The sequence below is a fragment of the Tubulanus polymorphus genome, chromosome 2, assembly GCF_964204645.1.
Source record: "Tubulanus polymorphus chromosome 2, tnTubPoly1.2, whole genome shotgun sequence".
Classification (NCBI taxonomy): Eukaryota; Metazoa; Nemertea; class Palaeonemertea; order Tubulaniformes; family Tubulanidae; genus Tubulanus; species Tubulanus polymorphus.
The window spans coordinates 31,131,586-31,155,762 of record NC_134026.1 but is presented as its reverse complement, the minus strand read 5'-3'; the positions used below and the strand labels follow the sequence as shown (position 1 = coordinate 31,155,762).

Genomic DNA, 24,177 nt, shown 5'->3' with positions numbered 1-24,177 from the left:
ACTGTCAAACTTTATTCCAGCTGCGACGTGGAACGTACGTAGCATCAGTACAATGTTTGAATATTTCAAATCGTAATTTATCATTCGCGTTTGAATTTTCGATGATTTATGAAATGAATTTGTCCCCCGCTATAGGCTACCGAGTACAATTTAGTAGTAATAACTTCTTTTTGATATGATACACGTACGCAATTTACTGATAAACTTAAAAACGAACCATGGACTCGTCGTTTTAGATCAAACTAAAATAAGTTTGGAGCAGGAAAAAGTAGAACGTCTAACAAACAACAAAATTGGTGCATATTTCATTTAGATTGAAATACAATCCTCAAGATCCGCATATGTTAAGTATTATCAAAGGTATCGTCATTATTATTGTTAAAGATATGATCTTCTCAAACAACAACTGTCTTCTTATTCTAGACCCTGCCGTACATATTATATACGTATCGTACTATAATGTCATGGAAAGGTTTTCTTTAGAATTCTTCTTTTTACTAATAGACCATAAAAAGTGTCTCATAAGTCAAACCATCTCCAGGCAAATTGGTGACAGAGTGTAGTACGTGAACAACCACTAGAATTCACTGTTATTTCGTATGATATTTATAAAGATTAGTTCCCGTGGATACAATAACGATATTTCATGACAACATTGATCAAACTGTAATGAGTTAGTGGATCTTCTATTCATGATACCCGCTGTGAATGGAGGCGTGTGCCCTATACATGTAGTTGACAATGCAAGATCGCATTCCTTCGTTGGCAACACGAGCCCTCGAGACGATTAAGAGATGCATGTTCCTTAATATTACAGTCATGAATACCGTTCTAGGCGACTCAACTCAAGCCTAGGCTCGAAAATTCAGAGTGGACGAAATGATCAATTGAGTTAGAGTTAACCACCAACTCAGGACTCAGTTCCACAGTTGTGAGTTAGAGTTAACTCTGAGTTTAAATTAGTTCATTTTCGATGAGTTAACTCCGAGTCAAATCGCAATTCGGCAACTGTGGAGCCAGGTCCACACGGCTATCTTCAGCTAACCTTTAAGCAACTGGGACCCTGTGATTCATCATCAATCCATATCATAACTCAAACTCAGTTTCAATATATTAATATTTATTATACAGATATTATTTTCACGCAAACGTTTCACATATGTTACCACATCGTCCTCAGCTCGCTACAATAGAGAGACCTAGTATTTTTAATGTTTGAACAAACTATTCAAACATGGAATTTAAAATTCGTATTCATTGTAATCAGACAATCAATTCACTCATATATTACAAACACTACAGAATAGATCATGATACTTCGATTCTTTGATGCTTGAAAAAAATCCTTTGTCTCAAAACTTTCTGTACTACATACACCTACTAACCAAACAACCTGTTGCACCTTGGAATAACTCCAAGGTTGCACAGTATGACTTGAATCCAGAAGTGGTCTAAATCTTAAGACTGGTCTTTAGTTGATAGATTGGTTATAGAACCAAACAGAGCTTAGACTGTATTGTTAGATTGGTTATAGAACCAAAATGAGCTTAGACTGGCCTTAAGTTGTTAGATCGGTTATAGAACTAATATGAGCTGAGACTGGTATGAAATTGTAGATTGGCTATAGAACTAAAACGGTCTTAGACTGGTCTTAAATCTAACTCATGACTAGAACTGACCCTTGGATCCAGTAATCCATAGTTATCTAGTTCTCTTTATCATTGATTCATGTTTCAACCCTGAAGTCAAATACCAACTGGCGGTTATTGCACAACCAGAAGTTTTACTGAATAAGTCAAGATATTTCTGAAAAGAATAATGAAACTTTTTCTGGGAGATGATGAATATTTCACATTGAGAGTAAGTTATAAATCGTTTCGAATGCAGCTCTTTCATTTCGTGACGTCATCTCAACCTCGTTCACAAATCAAATCAATCACCTACAAAATAAAATTCATCTTATATATTCATTGAATCCTGTAGAAATGAGCAGCCCTCGCTTGCCAGGGATTGGTTTGACGAAGCCCTGGCAAGCGAGGATGTAATTGGTGCGCATGATATAAATCAGAGATAATTCTTTATTCAAATGCATGAACAGTTTATTGGGGATTTAGAATTTTCACCAAAAAACCGATTTCGATTTTTCGTGTACAAAAAATGTGAATTATTAAGCCTTTGACATTCGCATATCATTAACATAAAGCATAAGGTATTTTATGATTTCAATATCCATCGCGATAAAACAATGAAATATGACAGGGATTAAAACTTACACTCTGTTCCATCATAACGGCATCCAGGCATCGATGTACTGTACTTCCAACTATTTCATCCAATAGAAAATGAACCAAACTAAAATAACGATAAAAATCAGGTATCAGATACATTTCATCATGTTTCATTATAAACCAGGTGCTGGTTCCTCAGTTGAGACTTAAGTCCAAAAATGGTCTTAAATTTCAAGACTGGTCTTAAGTTGTTAGATTGGTTATAGAACTAAGATCGTCTTAAATTAGTCTTAAGTCTAAGCCATGACTGTGAAACTGGGCCAAGAACAGGAACAAGAGTGGAGAGCCAGGATCTGATACTGAAAATCCAGTAAACCCAACTTCAGTGGGTCGTGCTTTTGAGACAGTTGTACACATCGTACGGAATCCCCTAACACCAACCCTCTCTCCGGTCAGGATTACAACGACAGCTCGAGACATCTCTGTTCAAGTCATCACCTGTTTCAGGGGAGCGCCTTTGATAATAATTCTGTAATTTGAAAAACCCTATACAAATTGACAATCTTATCCTATCCTAACTATGCGAGGGTATCAGGTATCAGGTAATTGTTTATCCACTGTATTGCTAATAATGTCTTGTCAAAAGACTTAAGCATATCTATATACCGTAACATTAATCTTCTGTTAATAAAGCTACTTATAATAGCGTTGTCGGAATGGAAGTAAATGAGTGTTGAAATGCTGCAGAGAAAATGAGTCAAAATCTATTGAAACCACACCGAGCTCCATCAGTTTGAGGTTCGTAACACTCTATAGCCCCATAGGTGCTAAAATAGAACAGTGGTTCACACACAGTTGACGTTAATGAGCAGGTATCACATAACCTGGTACTTACTTCTCATCAGATACAAATCTCCATAAATATAACTGTAAATAATGTGTATCAACTTGTATTTGTTGTAAACCGTATCGACCGAAGGTTCTTAATCGAACGCATTCCAGAAACGTCTAAAAAACACAAATAAATATTCATTAAATCTTAAACTACCGTTTATAAACAAATAAAAAATGATGAAATATTGATAGGTTTTTCTTACCTTCAGACTTATTTTAATGATACCAGTTAAAACGGATACTTTGGAAAATTCTACGGCGCTGAATATTTCAATTTTCTCTGAGAACAATTTCTGTATGTTTGACATGAGACTGTTGTCTATAGTGCTACAATATAATACAACATTACATTACAATATATTATCAGTATGGTAGATAGACAGCCTACAATATACACAGTTATCCTCGTCTAACTCACAGAAACTGGGACCAGTGGCAAAAATGGTCTGAGATAAGTAAAGTTTGAGTTATAGATTCACCAAGAACCTTAGTCTCTGATGTACCACAGACACTAGGATCGTAGAGCGACAGAGAGCCAGGACTGGGTGAACCCAGTGTTACATAGTGGTCCTGGACAACTCCAACCCTAGTCTCTGATGTACATTTCTGGAGACAACCACACTACCAGGACTGGGTGAACCCAGTGTTACATAGTGGTCCTAGACAACTCCAACCCTAGTCTCTGATGTACAACTCTGGAGACAACCACACTACCAGGACTGGGTGAACCCAGTGTTACATAGTGGTCCTGGACAACTCCAACCCTAGTCTCTGATGTACAACTCTGGAGACAACCACACTACCAGGACTGGGTGAACCCAGTGTTACATAGTGGTCCTGGACAACTCCAACCCTAGTCTCTGATGTACAACTCTGGAGACAACCACACTACCAGGACTGGGTGAACCCAGTGTTACATAGTGGTCCTGGACAACTCCAACCCTAGTCTCTGATGTACAACTCTGGAGACAACCACACTACCAGGACTGGGTGAACCCAGTGTTACATAGTGGTCCTAGACAACTCCAACCCTAGTCTCTGATGTACAACTCTGGAGACAACCACACTACCAGGACTGGGTGAACCCAGTGTTACATAGTGGTCCTGGACAACTCCAACCCTAGTCTCTGATGTACAACTCTGGAGACAACCACACTACCAGGACTGGGTGAACCCAGTGTTACATAGTGGTCCTGGACAACTCCAACCCTAGTCTCTGATGTACAACTCTGGAGACAACCACACTACCAGGACTGGGTGAACCCAGTGTTACATAGTGGTCCTGGACAACTCCAACCCTAGTCTCTGATGTACAACTCTGGAGACAACCACACTACCAGGACTGGGTGAACCCAGTGTTACATAGTGGTCCTGGACAACTCCAACCCTAGTCTCTGATGTACAACTCTGGAGACAACCACACTACCAGGACTGGGTGAACGGAAAACAAGAAAAGGAAATTAGAAAATGATTTCATGTTTTGTCCCAGATAGTGAAAAGTCTTGAGCTGGCCATGTCCTAGTAAGCTTTCACTGAGAACCTTAACACCCGTGTGGTCAGTTTGATAGTATAGAGTACCATGAACTAGGACTGGGTGAGTTAGGCTTTAAAGTTTCACTGTAGTATTGAGTTGGGTTGGATATACTTGTCTCACTGGATGTCTTTAAACCGATTTGAGGTATGTGTTCAAATAGATTAAGCGAAATATCCAAATAAATCAATCCCACACAGATGAAAATAGAGTGATTTAGTAGGTATTGAAGTTGTGTGGTATATATTATACCTGGGTGTATAACTCCATTGCGATCGAGGTGGTTTACTAACACTATACGTTTTCCTACTCGAGTCACTATTCTCTTTCCGCGTCCCCTCCTCGTATAACTGACCAACTTGTCCGTCTGTTGCCGTGATATCTTCAACAATACGTTTCATGACGGCTCGAACGTTACGCGGTTCGATCGTATTTTGCCAGTCTCTCGTTTCAACACTTTTACGAATCATCTACAAAATATGACGACAATACAAGAGATGTAGCTGAGTGGGTGAGGTGGGTGGGTGGGTGGGTGAGGTCGGTGGTTGGGTGTTTGAGGTGGGTGGGTGGGTGAGGTGGGTGGGTGTATGGGTGAGTGAGTGAGTGGGTGGGGTGGTTGAAAGAGTGGGTACCATAAACCGCTCATCAATCCACCGTCCTGCGGTTCAAATCCTGGTTCCTCTCTTGCAATCTGCTGATTGAAGCTCAGAGGATGGAGGGGGGCTTAATTAGCTGATAGTTTATGAATAGTTTGTGTAGATGGCGCTACTGTTACCTGTGAGATTGTAAATCCTTGAATATGAACGTAATGATCCAGTAATAATTGAGCAGTTCCTTTAGCATCGTTCGTCAAATCAATTAAAGGCGTTACGTTGAATTTATGATCGGTCATACACGAGAACAATTCTTCTGTCAAAGTCAACTGTAAATAAATAAAGATAAAATCAGAGGAGAATTTAACTCAGAATTCATCATTGAACATATAATAATTTAAGCAGGTTTTGATTGAACGTATTCCAGTTTAAGAATAGCATTTCCAGATTACAGACTCTCTACTGGCTAATAAGATAAAAACCCACTATCTACAGATTAAAAGAATTTAAAAACAAGAATTTATTTATTCGAACAATCTGAAATATATAAAATACACGACGTTTCGATCTCACCCTAGAGATCATCGTCAGGTGTCTGTAGAGTAGCGGGTTTTTTATCTTGTTATCCGTTCACCACGTTTGAGTGTGGTTATCCTTCTACTCCCTACTGGCTGTTTCTCTTTCAGCTATTCTGGAATAGGTTGAGTATATTCTGGTCGAGACAGATGCGACTGAGACCATTCAAAGAGAACGTAGGTAGAGACCAATCAAAACCTACAAAACTCTCTACCGGCTTCTCTATCAGATTGAGAGATTATGCTATCCCGGAATAGGTAGAGCGTATGTTGGTCGAACGAGCACACTAGAAGAAAATTCCCGAATTCGTAGAGACCAAGAGACCAATGTCAATCTCTCTACTACCACTAGTAGCTTCTGGGGCCAGTTGCGCAGTCGTGACTTAAGTCCAAAAGTGGTCTTAAATCTTAAGACTGGTCTTAAGTTGTTAGATTAGCTATAGAACTAAGTTGGTCTTAGACGGGTCTTAAGTCTAAGCCATGACTATGCAACCAGCCCCTGGGGCCAGTTGCACAGTCATGACTTAAGTCCAAAAGTGGTCTTAAATCTTAAGAATGGTCTTAAGTTGTTAGATTGGCTATAGAACTAAATTGGTCTTAGACTGGTCTTAAGTCTAAGCCATGACTGTGCAACCAGCCCCTGGGGCCAGTTGCACAGTCATGACTTAAGTCCAAAAGTGGTCTTAAATCTTAAGACTGGTCTTAAGTTGTTAGATTGGCTATAGAACTAAGTTGGTCTTAGACGGGTCTTAAGTCTAAGCCATGACTATGCAACCGGCCCCTGGGGCCAGTTGCGTAGTCATGACTTGAGTCCAAAAGTGGTCTTAAATCTTAAGACTGGTCTTAAATTGTTAGATTAGCTATAGAACTAAGTTGGTCTTAGACGGGTCTTAAGTCTAAGCCATGACTATGCAACCAGCCCCTGGGGCCAGTTGCACAGTCATGACTTGAGTCCAAAAGTGGTCTTAAATCTTAAGACTGGTCTTAAGTTAATAGATTAGCTATAGAACTAAGTTGGTCTTAGACGGGTCTTAAGTCTAAGCCTTGACTATGCAACTGGGCCCTGGTTGTTTACGTGTTTACATACAGATTATACTATTCTGGAATAGGTAGAGTGTATTCTGAGCCAGGAGATAATTCCCGAATCTGTGGAGTCCAATCAAAAACAGATGGAGGTACTTACAAGGTAATGTATGGTGGATGATTCTAAATCTTGACACAACCGCGATAAAATCAATAGTAAAGCAGGAGCAGCTGAACCCTTATCAGCGGTTCCTTGACAAAATTCCTGTAATAAATCAACAGAGAAAATCAATAGACTGATAACAGAGGAACTGTGTTGCATCTTCAGGGTCCGATCTAAGGAATGAAAGCCACTTGCCCGGGGGCAAGCATATCTGAAATTTCGCTTGCCCCCTCCAAAAGCTACTTGCCCTACACAGGCAGTCTGATTGGTGGCACTATCATCCGTTGTATCGAGTGGGAAAAAAGTTATGTGAAATGAAATTGCACTAGCCCAGCGGACAAGTAATAATGATAACTTACTTGCCCTGATGAGAATATACTTGTCCCGGGCAATCGGACAAGTGCTTAGATCGGACCCTGATCTTATATCATTACAAGATGAACTTCATCAACGGTTATAGACCTTACCTTACATACTTGTAGAATGTGTTTTATAAAGCTGACAACGAGACCTTCTCTTACATCCTCCGTGCAAAACGGACCTCGAAAATATGACTTCATCGCGAACGTGATATCAGACGCTATAAACGCTTGAAGATTTACTAAAACTGATTTCACTTGATCGACAACTGAACTGATGGTCATATTCAATAATTCCGCCAGACCGGATAAACCTTCGTTTTTAGCTACAAGTCGAGGCGCGGCGAGAGTTTGTCTGATGTCAGTCAAACAATCTACAAATGATTATTCAATAATGAATCATAGCGAGTAGAAATGAAAACCCGAGGGTAAGATCTGAGTGTCTTATCAAATCTTCTACCACAAATCACTTAGAAAACTTAATTCTTGTGGCAGTAGCTTTCAGCAGGAAAAATTAGATTTGTTTACAGAATTTTAAACAAAATTCTGCATTTTTCTACAGAAAATATCCTTTTCTGACATTATCTATCTATTGTTTTTGACAATGTACCCTTTTTCTTTGACATATGTAACATTGACGTGATGTGAATAACGCACCAGAAAAGTTTTGTCGACAGGATTGAAGATAATGTTCGACGCGGTCGCGAGTGGCTCTCCGTACAATATCCATCCCAGCTCGAGAGAAATCCGTATCCGGTAGCAATTTATTCATCGCTTGAAGACGTCTGTGAAATCGATCTAAAGCTCGAACTAGAATCGTATTATCACCTGTCGCTTTCTGTGAAATAAACAAACAAATAAATAAAACTGCTACTTGCAATCAGGATAGATTTCAACAGGTCTAGACTCAAGAGGCAGTCTAATCAGCTAGTTGTTTTCAAACCAAAGAAGATGTTCTGGTCTGGCCACATGATGAGAGCCCAAGGGTTAATGGCCAATACCATTTTCCAGGGCATCCCTGAAGGAGCCAGAAAGCGTGGTCGGCCCAAAAGGCGATGGGTCGATGGTCAATTCTCAGATTTTTGATGCAGGGAAAATCAGATTTGGAATTCCCCGATTTTTTCTGCTGATCTATAAGAGCCCTGTGTCCTAGCAGTTGATAGAAATTAATCTTACCTCAAGTTGAACTCGTCTTTCCACAAAAGAGAAATATCTTTCCATCAATCCATTTATAAATATAACTAATTTCTTCAAAGCGATGCCATCAAAAGATTCACTGTAACATAAATAGACATCATCTCAATATTCACTGACTATTCGTAGGACTGGGGAGGGGGGAGGGGAGGATCGGAGAGATTGATTTCATACCTTTCTCCTTTGAGGAACATATCATTGTAAACAGCAATCACCAGACACACGTTACTGAGAAAACCATTACAACCGATATCAATAAACTCCAAAATATCCTACAGCATTTCAGAAAGAAAATTCTTGTTAAAATCAACTACAATGAAGTAAAACATTTTAAACAGTTCTAAAATAGAATCGTTAGAGCAATTTCTATTGAACCTTCAGAGGTTTAGTTGTCCTAAAAGTAGGCTAGAGTAAATAAGTGGATAACTGACTTAACAATTAAAACTGTTACTGTGGTATCTATCAACATGGATGCAGTTCCACGGTTAGAATTTGACTCCAGAGATAAAACATCGAGAATGAATTCTAATTTTGGAGTCAAATTTAACCGGACAAGTTTGTGAACTGGGTCCTGGCAGCAAATGGGCCCAAAAGATGAATCATCACACACAGAAAAAGGTGAACATTTTAAAGCTGTGCACATAAAAATAACACATGTATTAGTAATAAGTGAAAGTATGAATATAACTATGAATTGGTTAATGGTTAATTTTTGTTGGATTTCTATGTAAAATTAATGTATCATATCTAAAATTTTTAACTAAACTACATTTAAAATGATCAAAACAAGGTGTGACATGCATTTTCTGGAACAATTCTAAATCGTGCAATGATTAAGTATAATTTCCACCATCTTTAACTCACAAAGTTAAACATCTACAAACACAATTAGTAACTAGTTTTACCCAGGACTCGGTTCTACAGTTTTACCTGTTCTAGATTTTAGACTCAATAGAGTTAAAACATCGGTTATGAACTAATCATAACTCAAGGTTGAATCTTAACCAGCAAACTGTGGAACTGAATCCTGAGTTTTACACTATTAAATAATACGAGGAATATTCTTTATCTAAAAGGGTGACGTTATTTGTTACTTTCTATGAATCATGCCCAATAAATACAATATAAAACACACCACTGGCTGCTCTTTCTGAAATAGGCAGAAAAGTTGCTTCGATGATTTTGTAAAATTCTTGTGAATATTTTTCATTCTAATCATAAACGAAATGAATATTGATCTTACCACCGGTAAATTGACGTCTAGATAAACATCTGAAGGACGTTCAACTTCAGTTGTAGTTTTTGGTTCTATTTCTCCTGATTGTAATTTTAACTGATACTCCAACTTCTGAAGATCTTCATCTATTTTCTGCTGAGCACTGAAAAATAAAAAGATGGATGTCTGGCTGGTCAACTGGTTTGGTGGTCACCTCGCTAGATGGTTGGCTGACGGACTGGTTTGTGCAGTTAGCTGGCTGGTTGAATAGTTTATGAAGTAAGCTGGCTGGTTAATTGGCTGTTAACTAACACACTTACTGAGATAAGAATTCCTCACATAGTTCTTCAGCTGGTTCATTCAATTGTAGCAACAAATCGACACATTCAGCTAATTCTTTCGGAGTTGACTGAAAAATGATCAGATAAAATATCCATGTTTACAATACTGATAGAAAGCGAAATACTAGAATTTTCCAAGGGTAAAACACCACCTCTTTATCGCGGAATTTCTCTTTCAATTTCGATCGCAGTTCTTTGACAATTTCATTACAGTCTTGTTGTATACCGTGAAATGAAGGCATGTCCTGATAGTGACATAAAACTTTCTGAGCTTTCGTGTAATATCTGGAAAATACGATAGAAATCAGAATACAATACAGTAATACCGGTAATACGGCAGTAGGTAATATACAAGTAGATATCATACCGCACTGCCTGACTGTAAGCTTTCATTTCAATACACTTTTTAAGACGCGCTGGTAATTCAAATAGGAATTGAAGCTGAAATCAGAGAAAGAAACATTTACAAAAACGTGTAAGAAAAACATTTAGAGACGTGCTTCAGATTGTTAAATTGAACCTTTTTAAGTAGTATATGAACTCCGGCTAGTTTAGTGATCTGTTGTCTACGATCCTGTAATGTTGTACTAATTCGACCGCTGAATTCTGTTATTGATTCCATATTCGTAGCTAAACGATCCATTTCATCTTCCATCTTCTTAAAATCATTCTTCATCTATAACGGCAAGAAGACTTTAATAAAAGCCATTTGGATAAAAAGCATTTGGAGTATGCAAAAGGTCCTGACACAAACTTGTTTACCCCAAATATCCAAGTAATTGTCTTACTAGGATACAGGTGACAGTTCCATAGTTGAGACTTAAAAAGTCCAAAAAATGATCTCAAATCTTGACTACTGGTCTTAGTTGTTAGATTGGTTATAGAAACAAAATGAGTTTAGTCTGGTCTTAGACCTAAAGTCTAAGTCATGACTATGGAACTCGTCCCTGGGGATAAACAAGGTTGCGTCAAAGCCCGTGAATAATCTGTAACCTGACCTTTCTAATAGTATCAGTAGCACTGATAAACTTGTTGTAATTCTCATAAACCAATGTCTGCATATCACTGTCTAGGGATTTAATATTCTTAACCATCTCAGACTCTTTATCCATTAACTCAGCGAGACTCTTCTCGCGGAGGAGTTTATTCAAGAATATATCAGCTTTGAAATGAGCTCCGTTAATATCGCACGGATCAATAGAAGCAGACGCTCCGCTCTGATCGTCTGCTATTCCGTAATACATCTTAAGCATTCCATGTTTACGTCGTTTACTCTGACTGTCTTCATCTTCACCTGCGGCAAAATTAGACATCGAGTATATATATTGAAAACTGCTCAACTGGTTGTTGGTTAAATTGCAGTTTAGGGGGTAAGGATCAGATAAAAAGGGGTCACTTTTTTAGCGGGTGTATAACTCAACTGCAATTTAGGGGGTAACTAGCCTGAATCTAAATGAATAAGAAAACACAAAAGCCAAGGCAATAATAAAGGTAAGGGTTTTAGTTATTTAGTTAGGGGGTAGGGGAAGATATGGATAAGAGACTGAGTTCTCTCTTCTCGCCCCACCAGCTGCAGCAGCCCCTCCCTCCCGCAGGGATCACTATATACCGACACTCCTGGATTTACCTGGATTCATCTTCAAATTATTTTCTTCAGAAATTTTCCAGAAAATAGTATTCAATGTAGTTTCGTTTCGGTTTTTAGTTCAACCAGTTGAACACTTCCTGCTTCCGGTTTGAATTGAATTGAATTTTATTGGACTTTCCTCCGAATGAAGATGGATATAAAACGTTTCACGGATAATAATACTCAAAATCTCAAATTAGAATGTGATGTTCCGGAGATATGTAAGGTTGAACCGTGTTGTCTGGGTATTGATGAAGCTGGAAGGGGTCCAGTTTTAGGTAAATAAGCAAATATATATGTTTAATTTTCGTTAATACCGCCCGATGGCAGCACCAGCTGGTGGAAAGTTTGTCGATGTTCGGGTCCTATAACGCCGGACGCTATATTAATGATGTATGATTTTGATTTTAGGCCCGATGGTGTATGGAATATCATATTGCCCAGTTGCAAGCAACGACAAATTAAAAGAAATTGGTTTTGCGGGTGAGTAGAATATATGATGTTGATAGGTGTCACAAGTTTGACCGAATTCGAATTGAAATAGCAATATTCGATATATTTTCATTATAACAGATTCAAAGACTTTGACTGAAGAACAACGCGAAGAATTATTTACAAAATTAGAAGAAGCAGAAGAAATGATTGGTTGGACAGTTGATATACTCTCACCTCACTATATATCAACTAGTATGCTGAAAAGGTTGTCAGATTTACAAAGTTTCCACATTCAAACTCAAGAAGTCGTCTCTATTTTCTCTATTTCTTATTTATTTTCCAGAGCGAAATATAATCTGAATGCGATATCTCATGATACAGCTATTGGTCTCATACAGAGGTCCATTGAAAGAGGTGTCAATCTAACTGAGGTATTACACTAGATATTACACCAGCCATTACATTAGATATTACACTAGGTATTACACTAGACATTACACCAGTCATTATATTAGATATTACATTAGATATTACACTAGGTATTTTACATTAGATATTATACTAGATATTTAACTAGGTATTACATTAGATATTACACAAGATGTTACATTAGATATTTTACACTAGATATTTTACACTAGATATTTAACTAGGTATTACATTAGATATTACATTAGATGTTACACTGAGAACTCAGTGATAGATTATCTGTTACGTTATAGGTTTATGTAGATACAGTTGGACCTCCCGAGAAATATCAGGAGAAACTATCGAAAATATTCCCAAATTTGAATATCACAGTAGCTAAAAAGGCTGATAGTATCTACCCTATAGTCAGTGCTGCCAGTATTTGTGCTAAAGTAAGTTATATTTCGATATTATTTCCTATAGTTTATGACGATCGTATTTTTGATTATTACAAACATTTATTTCTAGGTAGCGAGAGATAGGGCCACCAAATCATGGGAATTTACTGAGGGTGAAAAGATCAAAGTTCCAGAAGGTGGTTTTGGTTCGGGTTATCCTGCAGGTACTGTTTAAATTCCCATTTATAAAGTACATATACGTGTTTAAAGAAGAGGGGACGAAATTTGACCATCTTTTCTTTGTAAATAATGCCTAAAATACATCCATCTTTAGGAATGAATGTCCCCTTCTTCAAAATCTATTAATTTGATGCTGATTTTAAGTTGATATTTCGTCAGTATAAATTTTTCTCCTTCCAGATCCACAAACTAAGAAGTTCATGGTCGACAGTATTGATCCAGTATTTGGTTTTCCACATTTTGTGCGTATAAGTTGGTCTACAGCATACTCCGCAATAGAGAAGAAATGTGTTCCTGTTCATTGGTATGTTCACGAGTCAAACTCAGTCAAATTTCTGAAGTCATCTCTTTTTGAAGTCCCAATTTCTAATTTATTTTACCATCGATGTAGATCATTTTGATTTGTTATCAACATGATGCTCGTCTCAGCAAATTGGACTAATTCAATATTTGTCAAAACATCAATTCCAGTATAGATGATTATAGTGATGATGTCTCTAATGTTTCAGGGATGATGAAGATGATGATGAACCAATGAAAAAAAGACCGAAAAACACTCCAGCCCTGACGTCTTTCTTCAAATCAGTCGCCAAACAAATCAAAGCTAAGAATCATGTGTTTTTCAAAGATCGCTGTTTAAAATCTGTTCAATCATTCTAACCTCGATTCAACCCTCATTCAATTTACCAAAACTTGCATTTAAAACTTTCCTGTGTATATTTTATTAAAATATAAAAATCGCAATAAAAAGATCAAAAATCTAAAAATGACAAATCGATTTCAGTTTGTTTCTTTACATTATTCGAGATTGGATTCAGTTTCTGGTTTTGATCCGTCTTATCTTCTTCAAGTCTATGTTTACTGCTGTTTGCTAGATCTGGTGCATCTGTAACAGGTAGCTGCTGATCCATTGCACCTGTAACATGTAGCTGCTGATCCATTGCACCTGTAACAGGTAGCTGCTGATCCATTGCACCTCTAACAGGTAGCTGCTGATCCATTGCACCTGTAACAGGTAGCTGCTGATCCATTGCACCTGTAACAGGTAGCTGCTGATCCATTGCACCTGTAACAGGGAGCTGCTGATCCATTGCACCTGTAACAGGTAGCTGCTGATCCATTGCACCTGTAACAGGTAGCTGCTGATCCATTGCACCTGTAACAGGGAGCTGCTGATCCATTGCATCTTTAACAGGCTGCTGCTGATCCATTGCACCTGTAACAGGTAGCTGTTGATCCATTGCACCTGTAACAGGGAGCTGCTGATCCATTGCATCTTTAACAGGCTGCTGCTGATCTGGTGCATCTGTAACAGGCTGCTGCATTTCCGTCATTTCCTCATCACTATTTTCCTAAAACAAATATCAACAACAAATCAAAATAAAAACATTCATTGATTATTTGAACATTAATTCAGTGTTTACCTGGTCCAATACTTGTTTAGCAACTTGTACAAGTTCATCAGGAGTCAGGATATATTTAGTTGTTATAACTCCTCTAAAAAAATAAATCCATATGAAAACAATTGAATCAAAGATTCATCAAAACCTTGTGTAACATTCATGCATTTTAGAATCCACCCTCATTGCACCTAATCATGACTGTGCTGGATTCATAAAAATCAGGGAACCACAATTCCCTCTGTTTCTTCTGAAGGAGTTTCTCGTGCCATTTGTCACCAGCAAGAAAAAAGAGACCTTGAAGTTTTACTCTTCAGGTGTGGGACCTATATTTACCGTTTGACATATTTATGTTTTTTAGGCGATGTATTCATCCAAGCCGGTAATTGACGTTTATTAGGTGATGATAAAACAACTGTCTTAGGTTTCGATGATTCTATTGATCTGTTTTCACGGGGACGTTGTTCAGATGTCGTCGTTTCTAGAATACTTTCATCTTGATCAAAAGTCGGGTTGAGAAACTCCACTCGGTCGGCTGTGTCTGGTACTAGTCTACTTCCTGATTCATGTATTGGAGTACTCGTTTCGATGTGCTTCTCAGTGAATCTGCATCAGATCAGAAAAAATATTCAATCTAAATCTTATTTCGTGTTCAATGCTGGTGATCTGAACTTGACGAGAAATTTCATCATACCTTCCTAACGTCATTTCATCTTTGCAGAATAGATGCACAGAAATCCCGTGTCCAACATCGTGGTGGATATGAAGCCAGTTGTTTTCAGTTTGCCGTCTGTTTAGATGTTGTAGAGGTATAGTTAAATCTGGCTCTGTATCCAACATCCATTTAGTTTCTATGCTTGACAACATCTCGGGTATTGCAGGTTTATTAAATGCCTGATTGCACACTATCTGTAACATTAATTGTGAAAACTATGACCCATTTCTCGAATCCAGTGACTGAAATTGAGCTTTCTATTTCAAGACATACCAGTTTAGGGTCTTTTAACACTTTTTCATTCTGAAACAGGTAAAATATCGAGTGAATGCAATTTTCTCGAACGTTCAGGAATATTTTCATTTCGTTATTTTACCTTCATGTATTTCATTCCAATATTTATTGCACATTTGATGAGATTTGGAGACTGACACAGAAGCAACGTGTACTGAAGTATAAACAATTCTCTATTAGAGGAAAATCATGATTACTGACAATTACTGGACATATCTACTGTAAATACAATTGGTCCTGCCTTGTTCAGTAGTGAATTAACAAGCGAACCTTTTCAGTAAATGCACCGAATTTAGTAAGGAGTCTATAGTGTGATAATTATTAATTACCTTATGATGTAAATTGATGAGGAACAATCTATGAATGAATGCTAATAATCCACTTTGTGGAGGCTGTAAAAATGAGCTCTTTCCGATTGCTTCATCTAAACTCACTTCATAAATCGGAACTTCTAACTGTATTTAAAAAACAACCGTTCATTCAATTTGAAAATTCATAATATCGAAAGAATCGACAAACACTTTCCTCATTTACCTGCGTGATAAAATGTCTAAGAACTTCATTCTGTTTTGATAAACGTGATTGAAAACTTGATCCTGAAATAGCACCGTAAACAAACTCATTCTGCATAACATTTTCCACTATATTTCATCTCAAAATGTGCAAGATATATACTATACCTGGTGAATAAGGAGTAATTACTACTATCCATCCTATAGGGTTTAAATTCAACCAATGAGAAATGATGTTTTTAAGTTTTGAAGCATCAGTATTTATAAAACATTCGCGTTCAATTAATAAACATGGTTTATCTGCCTGTAAACATACAACAAAACATACTTAGTACGTGACATATGACGATCTATGAGTTCGTTATTCAAATAGGAGAATGGATGACCTTATAAAACGAATGAAAGATCAAAGGCAACTTTATTTCTGTAATCTCTAAGTTTTCCTCGGTTTTCGATGGACAGTCTACAAATATCAAACAGATGAATTTTGAAAAGGATTGAAATATTTTTTTTTACAAAACGATTCTGAATATCATGTGTATGTTTAACCTGGTAAACAATGTAATTGACTATCGTTATATTTCCACGAGTCTAAGACGCCATCGTCAATAGTAATATGGACTCTTTCAATGCTTTCGTTTGCTATCTCGGCTCTCCTGAATTCTCTAGCCCATAATAGTTGATCTGTACCGAACTTTGGGAAGCATTTGATGCACGAAAACTTGCATCTTATATCCAACTGAAATCATGGACAACATATACTTCAGATTTCATAATTTTCACTATCATCATTGGCATAAAATCTCTTAAATACCTTCTTCTTTATGAAGTCAATAAATGCTTTACGAACTTTCAATGTGGTGTCATCATCTATAATGACTTTCTTACTCTAAAATCAAAGAGTTCTAAAGTTTCAACAAAACAAAGTGAAAAACATTAAAAAGGCAACAAAAATGCATTTTTACCTCTTTGATTAGTGATGTTGCGTGCATAATAAATGAACGCAATCCTGATTCGGGATTTTCTGCGAACCATTTCGTCGATGATAAACTCAAACCCGATAAAGAATGACAGTGAATCGATTTCCCCTGAAAATGAGAACGAAATTCGTGAATTATCAATTATTTTCTAATCGTCCCGGCGTTTGACCGCAAGCGATTCCGAAAAAATATTCGACCAGACTTTGCCGCCATCTAGGTGGCATTTGAAAAACTACTGGGTGCATTCGTTTTGGCCACACATAAATCCAGAATAAACTACGGACACTCTCATAAGCCATGGCATGATAGCGTATAGAATATTTCTTCCATCTTATATTTCTTACCACATTTGATGGGCCCCATAGGAAAACTAATTCATTCATTTAAAATAGAAATAACCTATTTCGGGACCTTTCTACTATTAAAACTAAAACTATAACGCTGGCACGATGATGTGCTAGGAAGCACGCGTTTCTGTGCACAGTTAGGATTTGAGAAAGTCTTTTATCAAATTGAACAGTAAAATTAAAAAAAACTAATTACCGACAATTCTAGTAAAATTTGATTGAAAAATATAACAAATATCGGATAACTTTGGAACCATTGTTTCAGAAATAGATTCCACATTTATAAAAACAAGATGGCTGCGCCCAGGAAAAAGCGAGCGGTCGAGGATGAAATGAAAAAATTGGAAAATGAAGAGACTAACGACCCAGATGTGGAGGAAAATGACAGTGAGGATGACGATGAAAGTGAAAACAGTGATGACGAAATGTTGGAAAAGGTAATCCATCGATCCAAATTCCATATTAAATCATGTTGTTATGGAATATTTATGGGATTCGACCCTAGTCTCATATGTTAACTAGTGGCGTTTTATCAACTGGGTTCGAATCCATCGTGTGCTACTTTTTTGCAGGAGATTCAAATTGATTTTGAAGCGAGAACAGCAGATGACAGTGATTTCCATGGCATCCGTAGACTATTACAACAGGTAAATTAAAGTCTTTGAATGAAAACCATTTTAAAAATTCCCATCAAAATTATTGAAGGCTTAAATTATTTACATTCCTTACGGCTTAAAAGATTTAAAAAGCTTATAAATGATTTATATTTGAACTTTTTTGTTTTATTTTCAGCTGTTTATCAAAGCCAATATTGACCTGACAGAAATGTCAGATATGATAATCGCCCAAAATTATGTCGGAAGTATCATAAAAGTAAGTCTGTATCATCATTGTAAAGTGAACATTAAAACGAGATTTGAGCAGACGCTTAATAAACCTGAACTTATATTCTATAGCAATGTGAATTATCAGAAGAAGAAGATGATGAAGATATCAGCGATTCTAATGAAGTTTTCGGTGTCATTTCTGTAATCAATGTTACCGTCAAAAAGGTAGAGATTATTTGCTAATCGGAAACCAAGTAAATCGGATGCTCTTTGATTGTAAATTATCAAATTCATTTATTCCATTACAGGACGCTGATTTCGTAAAACAAATGGTCTCGACGTTAACAGAAAGGTGCAATGATTGTAATAAAAGAGATCAGTTTAAGAATTATTTCAGCGATTCGCGACAATGTTTAGGATTTTTAATCAACGAAAGATTCATCAATATCCCGCCACAAATAGCTTTACCTTCGTTTCAAGCGTTAAAGTTAGTAGAAAATCTTCGTTCAGTTTCTGAAAATATCCTCAATACGTCTTATCGTCATCGTTAAAATGATCGCTTAATTTTGTAGAAAGGAAATTGAGAAAGCGAATCAGAAGAAAATGAAATTCGAATTCAAGAACTTTTTAATGATCAGTAAAACGAACGTTTTAAAGGACACAAAATCGAAGATGAAAAAGAAAGATGAATCGTTGGAACTGATCTTCCAAAACGCGGAGGAGGAACTCTTTTTCCAGGTAGATTCAGGTTTTACTTTAATCAAGGACGAAATTTAGGTGGTAATGTCAGGCGGTCCAGCCCCTTACCTTTCCTGCCTTTTTGTCAAGATAAATGTCGTTGAAACCTGCAAATTTGACTAAACTCATTCACGTTGAAATTGAATCTATTGTATTCCAAATGCAAAATGTTTCTTTCGCTGAACAGGAATGTGACCTGGAAAATAACCCGACTGTTCCTTTAGACTCTTAGCTTCCTAGATCTCCACTCTTCCCTGTTTATGTTTTTGAGAGGTTTTTCCAGAGTCTTCAGATTCAGTTTAATTTGTTCATCATTGTTATTTCAGGAGGCGATATTTAATTTCTCGTATTGCGTGAACAGTGAGAAGGATACCGCTGTCGGAGGAGACTGGGACGATGAGGACGAGGAATTCGACTCGTACAGAACCGTTATGATTATTCCTGCCGATAGATTAGACAGTATCATTAACCAAATGGTTGAAATATTAGCATAAAATGTTAACAAATAAACTCGGAAATTTTTATTTAAAAACATTTTTGTCTTTTTGTCTCTCAAGAGATTCTGTTTAATGTATCTTCTCGTCTCATCTGTTTGATAGAGTCCACATTCCACCAGGAGGAGTCCACATTCCACTAGTCAGTCAAAGGCAACTCGATCAAATTTGAAATTTATCAATTTTATTTTGTTATTAAAAACATCATTTCTTTCTTTTGGCTTCTGTTCTGAATTCAAAACTTTTCAGAGGATCGGCTTTTCGTTTCTGAAAAGAGAGAGGAGTTTATTGAGCGTGTGCTTCACGACGGGTTAAAAGGTTTCACACGGAGTTAAAACATACCTGATATTTTAATTCTCCTCGAGTAGGTCTTCGTTCCTGTTCTTTACTCTTCTTTTTCCAAACTCCAGTTTTAGTCGAAGAAATCGGTCGTTTTAATTTCTGTAGCGTCGGCGGAACTGCACGAGAGAAAAACAGCCATTGAGTTGGTCAAAATAGAGATACATTAAAATACTGTCGTCGATATGACTAACACTGGTAAAACACTGAGCCTCTCCCAGACTGAAGAGTGTGAATCTACAACCCTGACGCTGCCATCCACAACAGGGTACAATCAGGGAAACTTATAAGTACACAAATCTTTTAAATAAGAGAAGAATTCTAAATACTTTTAAACAAAACCGTAGAAGACATAAACAAGAGAGACAAGATAGGACTTTTAATGGCAGCACCTTGATAATTTGAGGTGCGTTCTTCACAAAGGACATTGAAATATCAAAACTAAGAGGCTGTCTGTAAATAAAGTCTATACTGTCCTGCCTAAGTGTATCTAAGACCTGTCACAGTATGTAAATCAGCCTACGGCTTTCTTTTGTGGTAAATAATGATATAACTTACTAATATAATCCGGTACATTCTTCATATGAGACTGAGTTCTAATTGGATTACAGTTTGTATCGTGTCTTAAAACCTGTAAATCTCGAGGATTATCTTCAAAATACGACTGAAAAGATATAAACATCGTTTCACTTCATAAAATCTTTCCTAACATCAACAAAAACGACAACGAGTTCATATTCCATTTTAAAGGACGTACTTTCAATTTTTCTGACGTTAATAGTTCAGCTTTTATTTCTTTGACTCGAGCCTGTTTAATAGCAATCGTAGTCACCATTCTCATCGCATCCTACAAACATTTAACATCATACAATGATTATAGTGAAAGTTACATTAAATAATGATTCTATCAAACTGGACCCAGTTCCACAGTTCTGAGTCAGAGTTAACTCTGAGTTAAAGTTAGTTCATTTTCAATGTTTTAACCCAGGGTCAAATCTTAACTCAGAACTGTGGAACTGGACCCTGTTGACTAAGTCATTGTGACGATCAATTACATAAACTACTTACACTGAGTAAATAGAATTGGAAATACAACAAATTGAGACTCAAATGACTTCCGTAATGTGACTAAGTCAAGTTTGACTGTAATACGAACCTTTGCTCTATATCTAAAACCTTCCAATTCGTCCATCTTGAAATTATACGGTTTAAACAAACTCGTCCCTTCCGCTTGAAATAAATGAAAATTCCACCAATCAAACACAAACAAACACATGAATAAATCTGCATAATTAGTTTTATCAGTGAATATATTTGCATATAATTAGTTTTATTGTGTATTGTACTCACGCGTGCTATCAGATAATGTATTTTCTATTTCTTCTAGACGCGGCATTTCGTCTAAACTGACGAATGATAGAGCGGTTCCTTTACAGTCGCCGCGAGCGGTCCGTCCAACTCGGTGAATATACGAATCCACATCCATCGGAAAATCAAAGTTTATTACGTTCGAAACTTTCTGAAAATCGATACCACGTGAAACTCCTGATTCGAGATCCTTCTTCCTAAGAAAAAATAAAATACTTAATGCAAGAAGAGACTCTAATCACGATTTCACAAGACCAATGAATTTACTCCCTGAGGCAGCTAGTAAATTTGACCGGAGAGGGCCGGTTCCTCAGTTGAGACTTAAGTCCAAAAATGGACTTAGATTTTAAGACTGGTCGTAAGTTGTTAGATTGGTTAAAGAACCAAATTTAGTTTACACTGGTCTTAAGTTGTAAGATTGGTTATAGAACTAAGATGGCCTTAAGTTGGTCTTAAGTCTAAGCCATGACTATGGAACTGGGCCCAGAGGGCAGCAAGTAAATTCTCCAGAGTGATGATGGCTGGTCATCACAAGGATTAAATTAGGACAATCTTTAACATTTTGTCGTGTGGGACACGCAATAATCCGAGGCATACAAGGCGACCACATTTCACTGTATTTGAAATCAATTGCCGCTAAGGTTCCTTGAGAATGTCAGAATAATTTTTCAAACATCAGTTAATATAAAATGATAGGTACCTTTTCTTACGGTTTTTCTGACTGCCTTTCTGTTGAATCTGGTCGGCGCGTTCATCTGAGGAAATCAATACATCGTATAAACCATCGTTGAACTGATTTACAATGTGACACCTGTAATAAATACCATCAAAACAAATTCATCTTTTGTACCTAAAACATTTAAAACGTATCTAATATCGGTACGTACCGAGAGTTTCCGGGTAGTTCTGAATTCAGAACGCATGTACCAATTCCGAACTGTCGCAGAAACAGTTTCAATTTATAACATCTGTCAACACTATTGACGAAGATTAGAGATTTACCCAAAATCAATCTCAATTTAAACAGCGCATAAATCAGTACAAACTTGTCTTCTTGTTCACATCTAAAACATAGAGCAAAAATAACGCAATAGTTTAAAACTATTCTCTAAATTCAATTGGTTATAATAAACACATTTTCATAGGGCTCTTACAGATAAGAGGTTAGAATTTGAATTCCCTGATCGAATTATAAGACATCCTCAGTGAGGGCTGTTTGTGTCACTCATCACCAGAGCAAGAACAAGATACTAAAAATTCAAATTGCCCGATTATCCTACTGAGCAAAATTCCCTGATTTCCTCCTATTTTGTTTGATCTGTAAGACCCCAGTGTTCAGGTCTCTCTAAAGTTAGTCCTAAATGATATGTTCACGTATAAACTCACTTGATATGATACTGCGTAAGTTGACTGGTTTCCGGAAGTCGAGCCTCCTCCAGTTTTAAGATCACCGGATTATGAAGAACGAGTTTTTTCAGTGATTTCACGTCTTCGCTGAGCGTCGCTGACATCAAAAACGACTGAAATATCTTCGGTAAATATTTCAATATTTGTTTGACGTCATTTTCGTAACCGAACGAGAAAACTAAATCTGCTTCATCGATGACCAGAAGTTCTAACGATTCTTTCACTTTCAAATTTCCGGCTTTTAAATGCGCGAATATACGACTGGGCGGACCGACTACGACATCGGGCTGTTCCATTAACATCGGTCTCTGAGCGTCCAACTCAATCTGACCAGAAATATCGATACATTTTACTTCTTTAGAACAATTCGCCGTTAAATCAAGGATATTTTTGTAAGCTTGATGCGACAGTTCCTTCGTCGGGGTGAGCACGAACGCCTTTACAGTCTGTTCCGTAGCTAACTGTAAAAAATATAACATCAACATCTGTTAAAAATATCAAGATTTCAAATGATTGGATTCTAGAATGCAGGAACTCTTCTCAAGGATTCAGAAATTTTCCTTTGCTCCCGGGTTCAGTTTCGTGAAAAAATTTAAGCTTCAAATCAAATGGTTAAGTTTGAACTTGCAGCAAAAATGTGTAACCGAAAACTTTAGTTTTTAGCAGGACTATTTGGTGAAACTGGGTCTATATTATTCTAAGATTCGTCTCCCACCTGTTTAGAGTTGAGTATTTTCTGTATAACTGGTATCGCGTATGCAGCAGTTTTTCCGGATCCAGTTCGAGCTCGAGACAGAATATCTTTACCCTGAAGAGCTAAAGGTATCGCTTTCTCTTGGATCATCGTCGGTTCGGCCCATCCTAATTTAGATATCGCCTATAAAATAAACAACTATAGAATCTATCACAATCATCAACATCTGTCACGCCAAAAACGGCAGATTAATTGCCAAAAAAGGCAAAACAGTTTGAGGTGGGCTGGCAAGTGTAGTAGTCCAACTTGCTCATTCCATTGCCCTAAATGCTAAATGCTGGACCTGCATGCAACGTTGTAGGCCAACATTTTGTTTTGAAGTTGTGTTGTGTGAATGAATGATTGAAGTTGTTGAATTGATGATTTGACTTGGATTTGAGTTTCAATTTCAGTCAAAAATGGATGCCCAGATTAAGATCGCCTGACATTGAATAACTGTGTTTTCTAATTATGTAACAGCTATGATTGTCTGTTCTTGGTTTGTTACATCGTATTAAGACTTTACCAGGAGAATTCTGTCGTCTAAATCCATTTCATTCCATTGCAAAACACGAGATTTCTCTTCGTCCGCCATGTTGGTTATTAGTCCGTGTCGTATTCCGAGTCCCAGTCCGTCTCGTCAGTCCGAGATCGGGATCCGCGTTCTCTGTACTCGGGTGTATTTGGTTAGCTAGGGTTAGGGTTACGGCTAGGGTTAGGGTTACAGAGAGTCATGATTTACCAACCGAATTAGCCCCACGCAATACTAATTACAAAACTGATTCAACGAAACGGTGC

General features: G+C 37.2%; 5 protein-coding genes across 8 annotated transcripts; 2 read left to right on the top strand and 3 right to left on the bottom strand.

Moving 5' to 3' along the window:
* Positions 1–1,145: 1,145 nt before the first annotated feature.
* Positions 1,146–11,838, bottom strand: LOC141899936 (vacuolar protein sorting-associated protein 51 homolog). Of its 3 annotated transcripts, XM_074786572.1 has the most exons (19): positions 11,745–11,838; positions 11,116–11,411; positions 10,638–10,793; positions 10,485–10,558; positions 10,270–10,402; positions 10,097–10,185; positions 9,804–9,939; positions 9,696–9,710; positions 8,735–8,832; positions 8,543–8,642; positions 8,024–8,204; positions 7,475–7,740; positions 7,005–7,109; positions 5,429–5,575; positions 4,906–5,123; positions 3,326–3,449; positions 3,124–3,236; positions 2,274–2,352; positions 1,146–1,940 (listed from the first exon to the last, which is right to left on the bottom strand). In XM_074786572.1, the coding sequence occupies exons 1-19, from the start codon at positions 11,752–11,754 to the stop codon at positions 1,911–1,913; spliced, it is 2,370 nt and encodes a 789-aa protein (XP_074642673.1). In that variant the 5' UTR covers positions 11,755–11,838; the 3' UTR covers positions 1,146–1,910. The 3 variants fall into 3 exon arrangements, with proteins under 3 accessions (XP_074642673.1, XP_074642672.1, XP_074642674.1); XM_074786571.1 differs by lacking the exon at positions 11,745–11,838 and having other exon boundaries at positions 11,116–11,520; XM_074786573.1 differs by lacking the exons at positions 9,696–9,710; positions 11,745–11,838 and having other exon boundaries at positions 11,116–11,520.
* Positions 11,839–11,857: 19 nt separating this feature from the next.
* LOC141899935 (ribonuclease H2 subunit A-like) lies at positions 11,858–13,935 on the top strand. The gene is made up of 8 exons (XM_074786569.1): positions 11,858–12,022; positions 12,156–12,227; positions 12,318–12,444; positions 12,523–12,610; positions 12,902–13,039; positions 13,116–13,209; positions 13,406–13,529; positions 13,735–13,935. Exons 1-8 carry the CDS (start codon positions 11,890–11,892, stop codon positions 13,883–13,885), a joined length of 927 nt encoding a protein of 308 aa, XP_074642670.1. The 5' UTR covers positions 11,858–11,889; the 3' UTR covers positions 13,886–13,935.
* A 42-nt stretch (positions 13,936–13,977) lies between these two features.
* Positions 13,978–19,167, bottom strand: LOC141899192 (uncharacterized). Its single transcript, XM_074785354.1, has 14 exons — positions 19,108–19,167; positions 17,112–17,234; positions 16,961–17,035; positions 16,696–16,885; positions 16,533–16,609; positions 16,315–16,450; positions 16,169–16,230; positions 15,964–16,089; positions 15,717–15,788; positions 15,614–15,643; positions 15,320–15,534; positions 14,962–15,231; positions 14,650–14,722; positions 13,978–14,577 (listed from the first exon to the last, which is right to left on the bottom strand). The coding sequence occupies exons 1-14, from the start codon at positions 19,165–19,167 to the stop codon at positions 13,978–13,980; spliced, it is 2,109 nt and encodes a 702-aa protein (XP_074641455.1).
* LOC141900063 (protein BCCIP homolog) lies at positions 17,352–19,549 on the top strand. The gene is made up of 8 exons (XM_074786774.1): positions 17,352–17,436; positions 17,739–17,910; positions 18,046–18,120; positions 18,266–18,346; positions 18,430–18,525; positions 18,609–18,787; positions 18,873–19,038; positions 19,365–19,549. The coding sequence occupies exons 1-8, from the start codon at positions 17,429–17,431 to the stop codon at positions 19,530–19,532; spliced, it is 945 nt and encodes a 314-aa protein (XP_074642875.1). The 5' UTR covers positions 17,352–17,428; the 3' UTR covers positions 19,533–19,549.
* A 150-nt stretch (positions 19,550–19,699) lies between these two features.
* On the bottom strand, positions 19,700–24,040 carry LOC141899383 (putative ATP-dependent RNA helicase DDX56). Of its 2 annotated transcripts, none has more exons than XM_074785642.1 (11): positions 23,906–24,040; positions 23,362–23,523; positions 22,626–23,107; positions 22,127–22,303; positions 21,940–22,050; positions 21,222–21,436; positions 21,028–21,101; positions 20,629–20,718; positions 20,430–20,535; positions 19,875–19,990; positions 19,700–19,799 (listed from the first exon to the last, which is right to left on the bottom strand). In XM_074785642.1, the coding sequence occupies exons 1-11, from the start codon at positions 23,972–23,974 to the stop codon at positions 19,737–19,739; spliced, it is 1,665 nt and encodes a 554-aa protein (XP_074641743.1). In that variant the 5' UTR covers positions 23,975–24,040; the 3' UTR covers positions 19,700–19,736. The 2 variants fall into 2 exon arrangements, with proteins under 2 accessions (XP_074641743.1, XP_074641744.1); XM_074785643.1 differs by having other exon boundaries at positions 21,028–21,095.
* Positions 24,041–24,177: the final 137 nt, after the last annotated feature.